We start from the raw sequence: 14,232 nt of genomic DNA, 5'->3' as shown, positions 1-14,232 counted from the left end.
TTATGATTTAATAAACTACATTTCCCAGGAGCTAACGATTCGCAACGAATGCCATTTGCCATTTAAATAGAGTCGAAACGATAGATAGCGAGATAGAGATAGATAGAGAATGTAGAAATTTGCATTAATAATTCAATTTCAATAGACAAGCTACAAATATGCAAATTGTTCGCTCTTTGAAATGCAAAATTCAATTCGAATTGTTTCACCATTGATTTATGAGGTGCGAATCAAGTGCAGTCGAGGAGCATTCAGGGTGAAATAGAGGGGTAAAGAGGAGTTTACTACTTTAAAGATGCGAACAAGCAAACATAGATTGGATTGCCATAGAGAAAAAGGCAATTGGATGGGGACTGTCTGGCATTGGGCAGGCGATAAAAAAGTCGAATGTACGAGGCGCTTATCTTTATCGATAATTAACTGTTATGGACTCTCCAACCCTGAACACGTCTCTCTATCGTTTCTGCCCAATATTTCATCCGACTGTCTGTCGATGGCTGACCACAAGTGCCGTCAAATTTGTGTCTGCGTTTTTTTCACTTTTTTCTTTTTTCTCGTTCACTCTTTCTCTCTTTTTCTATCTGCATATTTGAGTGGCCACTGCTCGCACTCATTGCAGGCAACCCAACAAGCATTTGAATGCGTGCGAACAGCAGGCACTCTCTCTCTCTCTCTCCCTCCCACTCCTCTGTCCACCTGGAATGGTGTGCCTGAATGCATTTAGAAAATTAAAAATTGTAGCTAGCACAACTAGCAGCAGTTTTGTCATCATTTTTAGCGCGATTATCAAGGCATGCAACGGCCAAAAACATTTGCTAGCCACACGCAGGCAATGCCCTAAGCCACAGACCCGTCCAAAAATATGAGGCATGGATACACAGTGAATGTGATTTTGAAGGATAAAGTTGCAATATTGAAAATATAAGTTCAATACATTTTAATTCTATTGTATTCATCTTTAAAATATTGTCTTTTGCATTAAATAAACATCAAAGAATATTTTACAAATACTATATGTGGAACAGAAGTTTTATACCAAATTTTATTTCAGTTCTCAAATCATAATAAATTTAAAACGTTCGAAATAAGCTTATTTAGACGGATATCACTAACAAGTAAGGAAGCTAGCACACTCGACTGTAAGATACCCGCTACGTATTTTAATTAAAACCAAAACAAAAATACTAAAATATACCAAAGACAATATTTGGTATATTAATATAGTTCTACATTTAATATATACAAAATATACTAGGTTGTCAGCCAAAGCATCTAAGACCCATTGTAAATACGCGCTTAATAAAAATATTAGTTAATATTAAAAGTTTTATAGAAGCATTTATAGAAGCATATTTAATATTTTATAGAAGCAGTTAACAGCAGTTTTTATAATCAATTTAAAATGCTCAAAACAACTTTCTTAAGCTGAGCTCAAATTATACTAACTTTTATATTAACTAATTTCAACTAGCAAGCAGTAATAATATAACTTTTAGACATGAATACAGAAAAAAAAACTGCTAAGACTAAGAAAAAAATCATGATGATATGACATCAAAGTGAACCAAGAACACAAATTTTAAAATCCATTTACAAATTCTACAATAATTAAGCATATATAATAACTGCATATATTATCATAATATATATTTGATATAATATAATAAAATATGTAAATATTGTGAATACATTTCAGCTGTCATAGATTTCTAATGTAGTCAGTCACTTGTCCTATTATTTTCTCCTCGAGTGTTGCCTTTGCTGGACGCCCCACAAAATGTCAATTCTATTTGTCGCCATTCAGTTTTTGCGGGAGGTTTCTGTGCGGGTTAAATGTATAGTTGGAGGATGTTTGGGGGACAGGGTGGAGGTTGGAAGGTTTGCAGTTTGCCGGTGAGTTTGCACTTAGTTTATTTGGCGCGCCGGGGAAAATATAGAAAATTGAAATAAAGCGAAGAAAATGTCAATGACGTAGATAAATGCAAAAGCGGCAAATTTCGGATTGTACGCTCGACTCGACTTTTTTTCGGTCTCTCGCTTTCCCTCTGCTTTTTGCTTACTGCTTTCTGCTTCTATGTTTCACTTTTTCTTTTTTTTTGTCGTCGTGAGCTTTGACGTGGGCCACTCTTCCAAATGGCAATTTGCAGTTGCCTTTTTAACAGATGTTTTGTTTTGTTGTCGATGTTGTCGGTGTTGTTGTTTTCCTTCAATTTACGCAAATTAAAAAGTCGAAGCTGGCATTTGACACGCGATAATCGTTAATAGCATGAAGCATGAGAGTGTGCGTGTAATTTGCCTCATTACGCATACGCCAGATGGGCCCATTGGCCGAGTGAAACGATAATTGAAATGAGAACCAAAACTCAATCGGCGAAAAATGTGTGAAAAAAACGCGGAACATGTCGCAAACGACACAGCGCACAACAAAAATTGAGAACTACACAACTGAAAAATGCCGCAGTCAAAAGAAAGACAGAGACAGAAAAACAGAGAGAGAGAGAGAGGAATACACACTCAGTGGTCACAGTGTCCGATGCTGGTGGCGACAATGCGACCACCGCCGAAGTGCGCTTTAAATTCACTTAATTATGGAACACACACGAAGTGCATGCCAAAAACACTGAACACAAAACACAGAACACAACAAAGCACAGCAACAACAAAGCAAAATAAAAGCAAACAAAATAAAAACAACGACACAAAAATGCGTAGCAAACATTGCAATCGATCCACTCACACACACACACACACACAAACACACACACTCAGACAATGTTGCGAGTGTCCTCGCAAATCATAAATAAAAGCAAACCGAGACACACTCTGCCCAAAGCTGGCAGCTGCAGCTGAAGCCGAGAGATGAAGAGTTGAAGAGTGCGAGATGGAAAGGGAATTGAAGAGACTTGAACTGAGACTTGAAGTCACTTTTCAGGTAATTGCAAATCCTTTTGCTCGCTTAGCCACTGTGACAAACAGTTTAACTATTTGCTCCACTTTTCAAATTGATTGAGTGTGGATTAACTAATTTAATAATTTTAATGATTTGTAGAGAAAAAATTTGAAAAATTCTATTTAACAATGCTCTGAAGTGTTGAATATTTGCTTTGATTGAGTATCGACTTACGAGATGTATTAATTAATTAAAATACTTGAATGATTAGGGAGAAAGATTAATCATAAATGGATAAATTAGTTCATTTAAGAATATGTTTATCTTTAAAGTCTTTGAAGTCTTAATAAGAAATTGTTGTCTCTATCTTTTGCATCAATCTAATGATCACATGTTGGATTGAATGGCAAGAAAGATTGATTCATTCGTGAGTAGATTGATCTTTAATACTTTCAAAAATAATAGTTATAAATGTGTGTAGATGTTATATTTAAAGCGTCACTAAGAAAATTTTCTGGCTTTTTATCTTTTTTTTTATCAATCTTATGATCAAATATTTCATCCCAAATACGTAAATTCAATTCTTGAGTCAAACTTACAGCTTCTGAAAAGAAGAGTTGTCTATTAGATTAAAATTGTCAATGGAAATAGAAGATAATGATCTTGTCTATAATTCTAATGATCAACTATTTTTAATCTTATTTCCATTCCCCTATTTCAATCCACATCTCTATTTTGCTCTATGTAACTTTCTTCTTTCTCCTTTAATTTCGCGGTTTAGTCCCATTTTTGTGAACTTTTTAGTTCCTAAATATATCAAAATATATATAGTTTCATTTATCTCCTCAATCCTACATTAACATTGCAAATTTAATCTATAATTTTCATATAAATCTATTTCAGTAATTATTGAATCTTTTAATATTTTAATACCAATTATAATTTTCATGCTTTATTCCCATTTTTGTGTAAATGTTGGTCTCTAAATATATCAAATTATATCTAGTTCCATTTATCTTCTTAATCTTACATTCACATTTCACATTTGCGCGTATAATTTGTCCCACTGTGCGCACTGTGTGCATTGTCTGTGCGCAATTTCGGCATCTCTAAAGCCGCTGCAGATCGTTGCATGAATAACAGAAATTCATCAATAAAACATGTGGAGAGCAAAGCTACGAGACTCGCAGTTGCTGCAACTATTGATGCTGTTGGCTGCCACCAAGATGTTGCTGCTTGCTGCTTTGCTACTCTCACGGCACACGTTCGAGCGTCATGGAAGTGGCATGAACAGCAAACAGCAAAACAGCAGAGCTTTGTTGACTGGGCGGGCTTGGTGATGGGATTGGTGTTGTGTCTTCTGGTTGTTGTCATATGTATCAGTTTTTGGCCAACTTAGGCGACCACTTTGAAATGCAAGCGATCGACGGTCGCTCGATTGTTGCGTTTGCGAGTCGGAGAGTCGGAATTTTCAATCAGTTCCAATTGTTGCGCGCTCAGTGACAAGTTTTCAGCTGCAGTCGTTGTTGAGTGGCAAAATGTGCTGGACCCCCAGCCAAGTTAGCGCTTTAGGCTTGTAGGCCTTGGCAAAATTTAGTTGCGAACACATAGATTATCCCAAGGCAGCAACAGCAGCAGCAGCAGGCAACTCTTTTTGATCTACTGGCATATCAATGAGCAAGGAGCAGGAGTCGAAGTACTGACTGACTGACTGCCTGACTGATCCATGCCGCCCCGTTGCTGATTGGGAAAGACGGAGAGAGAGAGAGAGTGAGTCTCAGTGATTGATATGCGTCTTCGATGTGGTTGCTGATGCTGTAGTTGAGGCTGTGTCATTGCCGACAAAAGTTACAGCCCGGCTGACAAATGCGACAAGAAGAGTCGCTCGTTGGGTTGAGAATGCGACGGGATTAACCAATTTGGTCAATGCCAAGCAGCAGCTTCCAGCTTCCAGCTGCCAGCTAACAAGGCGATCGCGCATTGCGCAAATAAACAGGCGAAAAATGAATTAATAATCGTAAATATCAAGAGCAAAGTGTTGCGCACGTGGCTCTTGCTGTGGCTGTGGCAATAACTGTTCTTGCAACGGCCTGCAACATTGTGGAGCACGTAACGCGTCGCGTTGGAAACACGTTCAGTAATTTTAACAAGATCATAAATGCGATGGCGGCTCTGATCTTGCCGAACCGAGCGAAGCACACGAGGCACACTAGGTTCCGAGGCTGTTCCACAATCTATTTCCTAATTTGCAAACTCAAACTCGAAGCAGAGTCTAAAGCACACTCAACAACAACGGCAATCAATTAAATTTAATTATGACACCAATTATGGTCTGATTGCCAGACAGACAGACAGACGGACAGACGGCCAAGGCATAAATGAGTCTCCTTCATTTCTTCAACTTGTAATCGAAGTCAATGTCTCAGTTGTAGACTCAGTTGAAACGTCGATCTGTGCCTCCTCCATCTATTATATGTAATAGAATCATTAAGTCACTGGCACTGCGAACTTGCGTTTCGTGGAATACCACCATGGTCGACAATTGTCTTGCCATATTTTACGATCTGGCCCTCATACAAATCGGGGCAATAGGCAAATAGTTCTAGACACCAGTTGTGGCAATTTTGTGAAGGGACCGCCTAATGATATCGCTGCGACGATCGCGATCATTATCTGCATAAGGCGCTATGCAATTGGCCAGGTGATGTTGCTTCACAAGTCCACAAAACTAATAAGGCAACCGCATTCAGCATTCAACATTCAGATGTGCTTTCAATATGTAGGAAATACATTGAATAACTTCTCAATGGCAATGCATACAAAGTTGCTAAAAGGCAAATATAAGAAATGCCATAGCCAAGTTGGTTATCGAAGTAAAAAAAAGTGTAGTTCTTTTGACAAGTTTTTTGTTTGAGAATATAAAACCTAGAAGTATGTAAATGGAAGCCCTAATGAAGTAAGAAATTGTTTAAAAATAAATTTAAGGAATTTACACGAAGAGAAATATGACATTTTAAGGAATAAAAAAAATCTTCAACATAAAAACTGTTGGATCCCAAAAAAAAAGGTTCTAACACAATTTCAAGCTTCAATCAACATTTTAAGCTTAAATAAGTAAGAAAGCTTCAGTTGAGTGTGCTCGACTTTGAGTTACCCGCTTCTCATTATCAAGAAATGTGAAATGGTGTGTTTTTATTAATAAAATACACCAAATCAATATACCAAAAAATATACCAATGGCTATATTTAGTATATAAATATACTATAGAATACAAAAAAATGTTTCGATCTTTAAAAATTCTTGTAATTCAAGCTAGTCAATCTTTAATATATATTATATATAAGTTTAAAATCTTTTAATAAACATTTGGTTATTATGAAGATATTTCAGAAAGAAATACTTGAAAAAATTGTAAAGTAATTTGCAAATATTAATTGTAAATATTTTCTTAGTTTGAAAATACATTATAAATAAATTGAATATTGATAAAGACCGAATGCAAAATCGAATAATATAATAATATTTATTCAAGAAACTATTCCCAAGGGTGTAGGGTAAACACCTCGCTGCTTTCTATGCACATCTTCCAGCAATTAATTCAACTCGTTAGTAAGATATCTGAAAGCACCCACTTGTATTTTTTTGTGCTCATAATGCAACATAATTGAAATGATTCAAACGCAGTCTACTAATAGTCGCAACTCCGCCCACCAATGTGGTGGGAAGTTCTCTTAATATTTTTGTACAAACAATTTGTGCGTTCTCTAATAATATTTCCGAAGCCAATTAGAGGCGACGCACTCCCGGTCGACAGGCTGTCGCTTGTTGGTTGTTGGCCTCATCTTCGTTCTCGACCTCAGCAGGGAAGTGGCATGCTGTGGTCTTTGGCTGCCTCCGGCGACAGCCGCAAGGATGTGCATACAATTAACATAATTCGCCTGACACGTGACAGCCACGCAGGAGAAGCGACAGACAGACAGAAAGACAGACAGTCACTCAGTGGGGGAGGAGTGAGGGAGTGTCGGATTGCGAGTGCTGCACTCGTCTCAATTTACAATTTACAATTTATGAAAATAGAATTTGCTTTTGCCATTTTGATGAACTTTATTTCGGCCAGCTCGCAGCTCGCAACTCGCATCGAAAGCACTCCCAGAGCACTTTTGCAGAGAAGTGTCTGCCCTCTTCTCCCTCCCGCTTCTGGCTGTAGCCGCATCATGTTTTATATTGCAGTTGATAATAATGCCAATAAATCAACGATACGCATACAAGCCGCAAAACAGGCTGGCAAAAAATAAAAAGCGACGTTGCGACGATGATGAAAAGCAGCTTAAAATGTCATCTTTTGTATGTCGTTCCACTCCGATGGATGCTCAACTCGATTGTGGATTGGCGACTCGAGGGGGGAATGAAGGGAATGAGGGACTGCAGTGCAGTGGGATTGTCTATGGCCAGGGCTACTTACCGATCAATAATGACGGGGTCCGATGGTGTCTCGTTGCGGTTACCACAGCTCTTCTTATCACAGCAGCGACTGCAGGTAAATAGTAAAAAAAGGAAATCAATTGGTTAGCAAGCTTAAAGTGTGCAGTCTTTAATACTAAATATGGGATAAATATAGTTTTAATACACAAATTCAGAGAACAGATTTTAAATGTTACTATAAAACTCGATCGAACAAACTTTCAACAGTTTTTTAAACACTTGAAGAAGAGATACAAAACGAATTTACTTAACAAGTTGAATAGAGATTATTGATAACAGAGAATAAAATAAAAAACAAAATAAACGGATAATTTGAATTAAATAAATGAAAAAAAGAAAATCAAGAAATAAAGAATAAATAATAGTAAATAAGTAAATATAATATTATATATAAAAATACATATATGAAACGTTGATTTTTAAAATAAACATAAGTTTTAAAGTTGAGTAAGACAATTTTAGATCTTAATAAAATAAAGTTTAAAGCAAATGAAAACATAAGAATGATGAAAGTATAATAAGATAAGACAAGAATGTATAAACGTATAATAATGAGGAGTTGCGACCCTGAAAACGCACAACATTGTAGAAGAAACCCCTAAGAATGACTCGCATAAGTTTGAATTAGATGTCAACGGAATCATGTATAAAAGCTTTACATTAATTAGAACCCAAGCAAGATAACGAACAAGAAATGCTTCAGCTTTCAGCACAAAATGAAGTTAAAACAACATTTCTAATGTCGCTCCTCAACAATAATTTCTAATGTTTCTTATGTCACCATTTTGAAAGCTAATTACAGCCTAGCATAAAAAGAGATAATATATGTAACTGTAATTCAAATTCGTGTACCTCATCGTTTATAAAAAAAAAGACCAGTTATTGCTCTAGTTTTTGATGCTCTGCAATTCTCAATTTGCAATTCGCAATAATTTATTTTTGTATTGCACCCAAACACACGGATTTAGGACTGGGTTCAATGGCTGCGTAATTTTTGGACGCACAGCCTCTAGGCAGAGAGAACTAGCGATGTAAGGGAAAAAGGGAAAGGGGAAAGGGGGAAGGACATACTAACTGGGTGGCTTTAGATGAAGCTTGAGCTTTGGCATCGTATCCTGTGCACAACATAAACATGGATGACTAAAATGGGCGAAATGCCAAACGATAAAGAAGACGCCATTGCCACTGTTAGCTACGACGTTGACTGCGACGTCAACTGCGACGCCATTGTGTTTGTATTTGCTTTGTGTTACGCGAAGCTGTTGATTTTTGCCTGGGTTTCTTGGCTAAAGCTAAAGCCAAAGTAATAGAGAAGGGCTGCAGAAGGGGGCAGCAGGAGACAGATCCAAAAGTCAACCCCTGTGCGTTGTGTCCCCTTGTTTTGATAATGCTACGCAAACATAAAAACTGGGTGCCAATCCGAAATAATAAAAGATGGCCGGCCAGCGCACCCTGAAGCTGAAGCTGCACTGTCCGTTACACAGGGGGGGTAGTGGAGGGGGCGGGGGTGTGTGTGGATGTGGGCGTGTGGGGTGCGTGGCTGCTAAAGGGGACGAATCTGTGTGATTTTTTTTTTGTTTTTGTCGCTATTTGTGCGTTTGCTCGGCCGTGTTTATACCCAGCAGCTATTTACGTCAAATTGGGGTATGCGCAACTTTTATTACATAAAATATATTTTAAAATATATAATTTAGAATTTTTAAATATTTCAAATTTGGTTTAAGAAATTTTTAAATGTATGACTAGCAATTGATTTACATTTAACTACGAATACTTTCTACAGGGTATACGCTAGTCAATCACTCTTTGAAACACATTCATTCGTGTTATTTCGAGGCAACCTTCAACTGTCAGCCTCAGTTGGGCGCTAGAAGGGTGAACTGCCCAGAGATATGATGATGCTAGATGGCGATAGAAAGAGAGAGAGAGCGAGCGAGATAGAGCGAGCCAGCAATAGAATGGGGGTCTGAGTGGAGAGTGGCTGCCATTTATACGTTTCAGCTCGCGTGCGTTTGAGCGTAAAAATAAAACGAAGGACGCATGGGCCGACAGACAGAACAGAGGACAGCGAACAAGAGTGGGGACAGAGGAGAAGAGGAAGTGAAGATGGGATAGGACAGCAAGCTTAAAAATCAACAATATTAAAGCAGCCGCCAAGTGAAGCAGCCGCAAAAGCACAAAGCAAACAACAGAAGAGCACAAAACGAGAAAAGGAAAAAAAAAATAAAAAAAAACGAAACGTAAACGTTAACGTTAACGCAAAAGGAAAGCTGCGTAGTGGAAAAATCACGCGGAAAACGCTTAAAAACAAATGAGCGTAGCTGCCGTTTCCGGCCCCCAAAAGCAACCTCAACAACCAGAACTCGACCAACAGTTTAAACGCTGGACGAAAGCGGGCAACGAAGATGAAGAAATGAGGGATGCCAACAAAGCAGACTGCTGGACAGCAGAGGCGGTTAGCAAAGCTCACAAGCCAAATATAAATACTTAGACAAAGCTCCTGGGAGCCAGCGAGCAGCACACACACTATAGCCACTAAACACCCTTGAGACAAGGGAATCAAAGGTGTGGATTACAATGCGTAGTCAATGCATCTGAATCATTGGCAGATTATTGAAGGAATTTCGGTTGATTCAGCCATAGATAAAACTCACCTGCACATCACTTCGTGCGTCAGCAGCACGCGGCACATCTCGGGATTCTTGTCCTGGCCCTCATAGATGATGGCCTGTAATAAAGAAGAAAATGTGATACAATTATTAAGTGGAATCCTTTAAGTAAGCTTTTGTTTATTATCCGCTGCAAAAAGTAAAGAAAACTCAAATGAATACAACAGCTAGCAGCTCATTTCGTTCGATCAACGATAATTGGAATGAAATGAGCTGACCAAAATGAGCAGATGAACTAGTGGTTCCGTCTTTTGGAACTAGCTTAAAAGCTAAGTGCAAGTGAACTGCAGATTTGCTTAAGAAAGAGCGAGATACACTAAGCAGCTGCAGATATGCTTAAGTACAGAGCGAGACAAAGCTATTGTTGCTGATTTGCTGTCATCGAATCTTTCTACTGTTACAGGTGATTAACAATGGCGCATCTCATGTAATTAACTGCTGATGTAATGCTAGCAAATTGTTAGATGCCCGCTAATAGCTGATCTATTTCGATTGATTAGCTGAATTCGAGTGTTTACCTGCTAAGTTTGTTTACGTATCGCTGTACTACATACAAGCGCACCCTTAAACAGCGAGTGACCTGTTATCAATTCCCGCCAGAGGGTCGCAGGGTCGCATCACTGGCAACTCCCACTCAATGGGCAAACACACAAGCACATAAATGCTAATTACAGTGCCCACAACTAAAGATAGAGAAAGAGAGCCTTAACATCAGTTCTGTGGGTCACGACATATGGGACATGCATACAACGCAAATATTTACACACACTCGAAGCGAGAGCTAAATGCTGCTCAAAATTTGGCTAATAATAACTTGGTATTTGCCTGTATTTGTTTTTGTATTTGTATTTGTATTTGTATTTGCTTAGGCGATAGAGAGAACTTTCGGTTGGTTATTGTTTGACATTCTTGGCATTGGAGGTGGGCATAAACATTTTAGTGTCAGTGTGTAGTGACTACACAAAATCATGCCATGTGCCAGGCACACGCTGGCGCTTGCCACTTGCCACTTCAACATAAGGTAGCAGGGGCAATGGAAACCGCAAGTGCAGTCAGACAATCTGCTGCAATTTCCAGAGACATTGAGATGCTAAACCGAGAGCTGAGGAGGGTGTGCTCTCGAGTGTGTGTGCGCCTCCGCAAACAAAAACAAATAGATAAACAAACGATGCAACCACTGCAAAGTGAATTGGCTCAACGAGCAGAGGAAAAAAAGGCGCATAGTTCTCTAATTTAAAAATGATTAAAGCGGGTTGCCAGCGCCCTGTAATCCAACACTCATCCAATGAATTAGAAGAGAAAAACATGGCATATGCGACACAGTGCAGGGGGAGAGGAGTCAAGCAAGGGAGAGGAAGTGGGAGAGGGGTGGCAGGTCGCACTCATTCATCACTATCCTTGCAGAAGGACATGAGCTGTAAAAATGCATGTTAGCCGATGCCGTGTACACGCAAAAGTAATAACAATAACTAGATACATGGCCAGCAAAGAGAACGAGAGTGGCAATCATTACCATTTTCATTTTCATCCACCTCGGCGTACGCGAATGCTGCCACTTGCCGCACAAGGACGTCAAGGACGAGTGCTAGGGGTTCTGACGTCATCAGGCATATGTGCATTGTTTTTGTGTCTAACGTCGACTCATCATCCTCGAGCTCAGTCGGAAGCCAGGGCAAGCCAAACAGATAATCAGAAATTAATTTCACTGCAACCAGTCGACGCACCCCTCACCGCCCCCTGCTGTGCTTAGGTAACAACAGCACGGTAACAGCATCAGTAGCACATGTAAAATTATGATCATCCCTTATTATCCCGTTTTGTTAGGTTAATAATTTCCCCTTCAGCAAAAGCCAAAAAAAAAAAAAACAAAAAACGAAATAACGTCGAAAAAACATTAACAGCCTCGTCCTGCCTGCCCTCAAGGCCCAAAACAAGCTTGCCTAAGTCCGGGGATAACAGTAACTATGAGACGACCAAAAGGATGCGGATTTATGTTGGTTAGAGTATCAGTTTTTTGCCTTTTGCGGGACAAGTGCAGCTAATTATAGCCCAGGCTCAAAACTGGACCCGAGACAACGACAACGCATCCTTCGTCAAGTCTTTTGGTCCTTTTGTGCTAATGGACTTTCAATGTTAAGCAAAGGCAGTGTTTTCTGTTATACAAATACAACTATTAGAAGGATATTTATTATAATCGAATGACAAAAGCAAATACTCTATGTTATTTAAAATTATTTTTTAGTTGAAGATACAATTTTGTTTTATCAAATTAATGCAGAAGTTTAATCAAATTTTCAAATTTTATCAGAAAGCGAATATACTCTACAACGGTTTAGAGAATTGCCCAATTATTTGAACAGTTACAAGACCGAGCTTAGGCTATGTTGGCAACGAATCCCATCAATCATCGTTGTGGCCAAAAGCTGAAACAATTAGTGCGGCTGCAAAATCTGGAGCAAATCTGACTGGCAAAGTGCCGCTAAATGGTGCATCTAATAAAAAACTAAACGAATGCCACTAAAACTGGAGTAAAAGCGTTTAAACTACGATTTATCACCCAGCCATCAGGACAGCAGACAACGACAAAAAGCCGGAAAGCGAGGCAACAAACAAATAAACCAGAAAAAAAGCCAACAGACATCAACAACACCAAAAAAAAACAAACCAAAAAAAAAAAAAAGAAGAACCTGAGTGATGATGTGACGAGTCAGGAAATTGTCGAGCAGGAGAAGGTAAAGCAAGGTAAGGGAAGCTGCAGCAGGAGCTGAAGAGTTGTCGATTGACGGCTCAGTTAAAATTTAAACGTTCTGCCTGAAAATGTTTAACGTAACGAACTTAAATGTTTTGTGTGCGCTTTTTTTGCAGATTGCTATTATCGCTTTTAAAATAATAAAAAAAAGCGCAGCGGCCTTTGCATTATTCACGCACTTGCATGTTGCATATTTAACGTGCCAAATAAAAATCTCGCCAAACAAGATAAATTATCGCAGGCAGCGACAGCAGCACAAAAAATGAGCATAAAAAACTTTTGTAAGCAAAAAAAAAAAAACAACAACAAATAAATAAAGAAAAAAATGTGCACATCGAGGGTTACTCTTAATTTATTAAAGCTTCATTTATCAGCGTTGTGCCAGGCTCTGGGTAACGCATAAATTCCAGGATGATGTGCCCAAAAAGCACAACAAGTTAACAAAAGGCCACGCGAGGACGCGCTCAAGAACCAAAAAAAATATGTACATAAATGTGTATGTACATACATATCTGTTGTGCATCCCACATTTTTATTTGCACTTCGACTTTAAATTTAAAAAACTCTTTTAAAAAATGCAAAATAATTATATATGCTCACAAATGGTTAATTATTAAATAGTTTATCAACAATAATTATTAAATTTGTTTGTTACTAACAACCTGAATAATTGTTTAAGCATAATTTGTGATTGTAAAACATTTTTTTGTCTCGTGACTTTGCAGAAAATAGAGCGAGCACACGCCCATCTCTAGCGCAGGGACATTTGCATTTGCATAATGAGGGCGATATGAAGTGCAATTCTCTTTTTTTGCTGCTGTTGTTGTTGTTGTTGGATTCAGACGAGCAATGCCAACCGCAGAAATGGAAATGCACTTGCCGTGAAAGCATTTTTAATCGTATTGCCAGCAACAACATCAACATACATACATACATACATACAACGTAAACACAGACATACGCGCTCAGTGCAAATGGCGCCCACTGTAGAGATGCAAATGTGGAGATTTTCTGTGCAATCTGTTGAATTTATGGCAGCAGCAACAACAATAACAACAACAACTACAACGAGAATGGCTGCAATAAAAGCAAAAGCAATTGAGCAGCGGATAAAATGGCAAAATGAAATGTGAAATGTGTTATTAATCGAAAATATTCGCGCTTTATTTTTAAGTGTTGACATACAAATTAATATTATCGCTTAATTAACACAGCACACACAGAGCAGACAAAGGAACCTGCATGCTGCATGCAAAAGCGAGACGACGCATTTGCATATGCACAAACATGTGCGTGTAGCGAAATGCAGAGCGAGACAGATACATAGGTACGCAGCTGCAATGGCGTTTGATGAATGTGTGCTTGTTGTTGCTTTTATTATGCGCCCATATTCATTAGAGATGAGCAGCGCAGTGATTATGGCAGTGAAGAGTAACGATTG

General features: G+C 38.6%; 1 protein-coding gene across 8 annotated transcripts in view; it reads right to left on the bottom strand.

Annotated features, from left to right (window-relative positions):
• Positions 1-14,232, bottom strand: part of LOC117570958 (transcription factor collier) — a 33,192-nt gene that overhangs the window by 10,239 nt on the left and 8,721 nt on the right. For all 8 annotated transcript variants that reach the window (XM_052004725.1, XM_034252898.2, XM_052004724.1 and 5 more), the window contains exons 4-5: positions 10,028-10,101; positions 7,354-7,422 (exon numbers count right to left, since the gene is read on the bottom strand). In XM_052004725.1, the coding sequence (XP_051860685.1) occupies positions 7,354-7,422; positions 10,028-10,101 (143 nt within the window). The remainder of the gene's footprint in view (positions 1-7,353; positions 7,423-10,027; positions 10,102-14,232) is intronic.

The sequence above is a fragment of the Drosophila albomicans genome, chromosome 3 (genome assembly GCF_009650485.2).
Source record: "Drosophila albomicans strain 15112-1751.03 chromosome 3, ASM965048v2, whole genome shotgun sequence".
NCBI lineage: Eukaryota > Metazoa > Arthropoda > Insecta > Diptera > Drosophilidae > Drosophila > Drosophila albomicans.
This window is presented reverse-complemented; position numbering and strand designations above follow the sequence as displayed.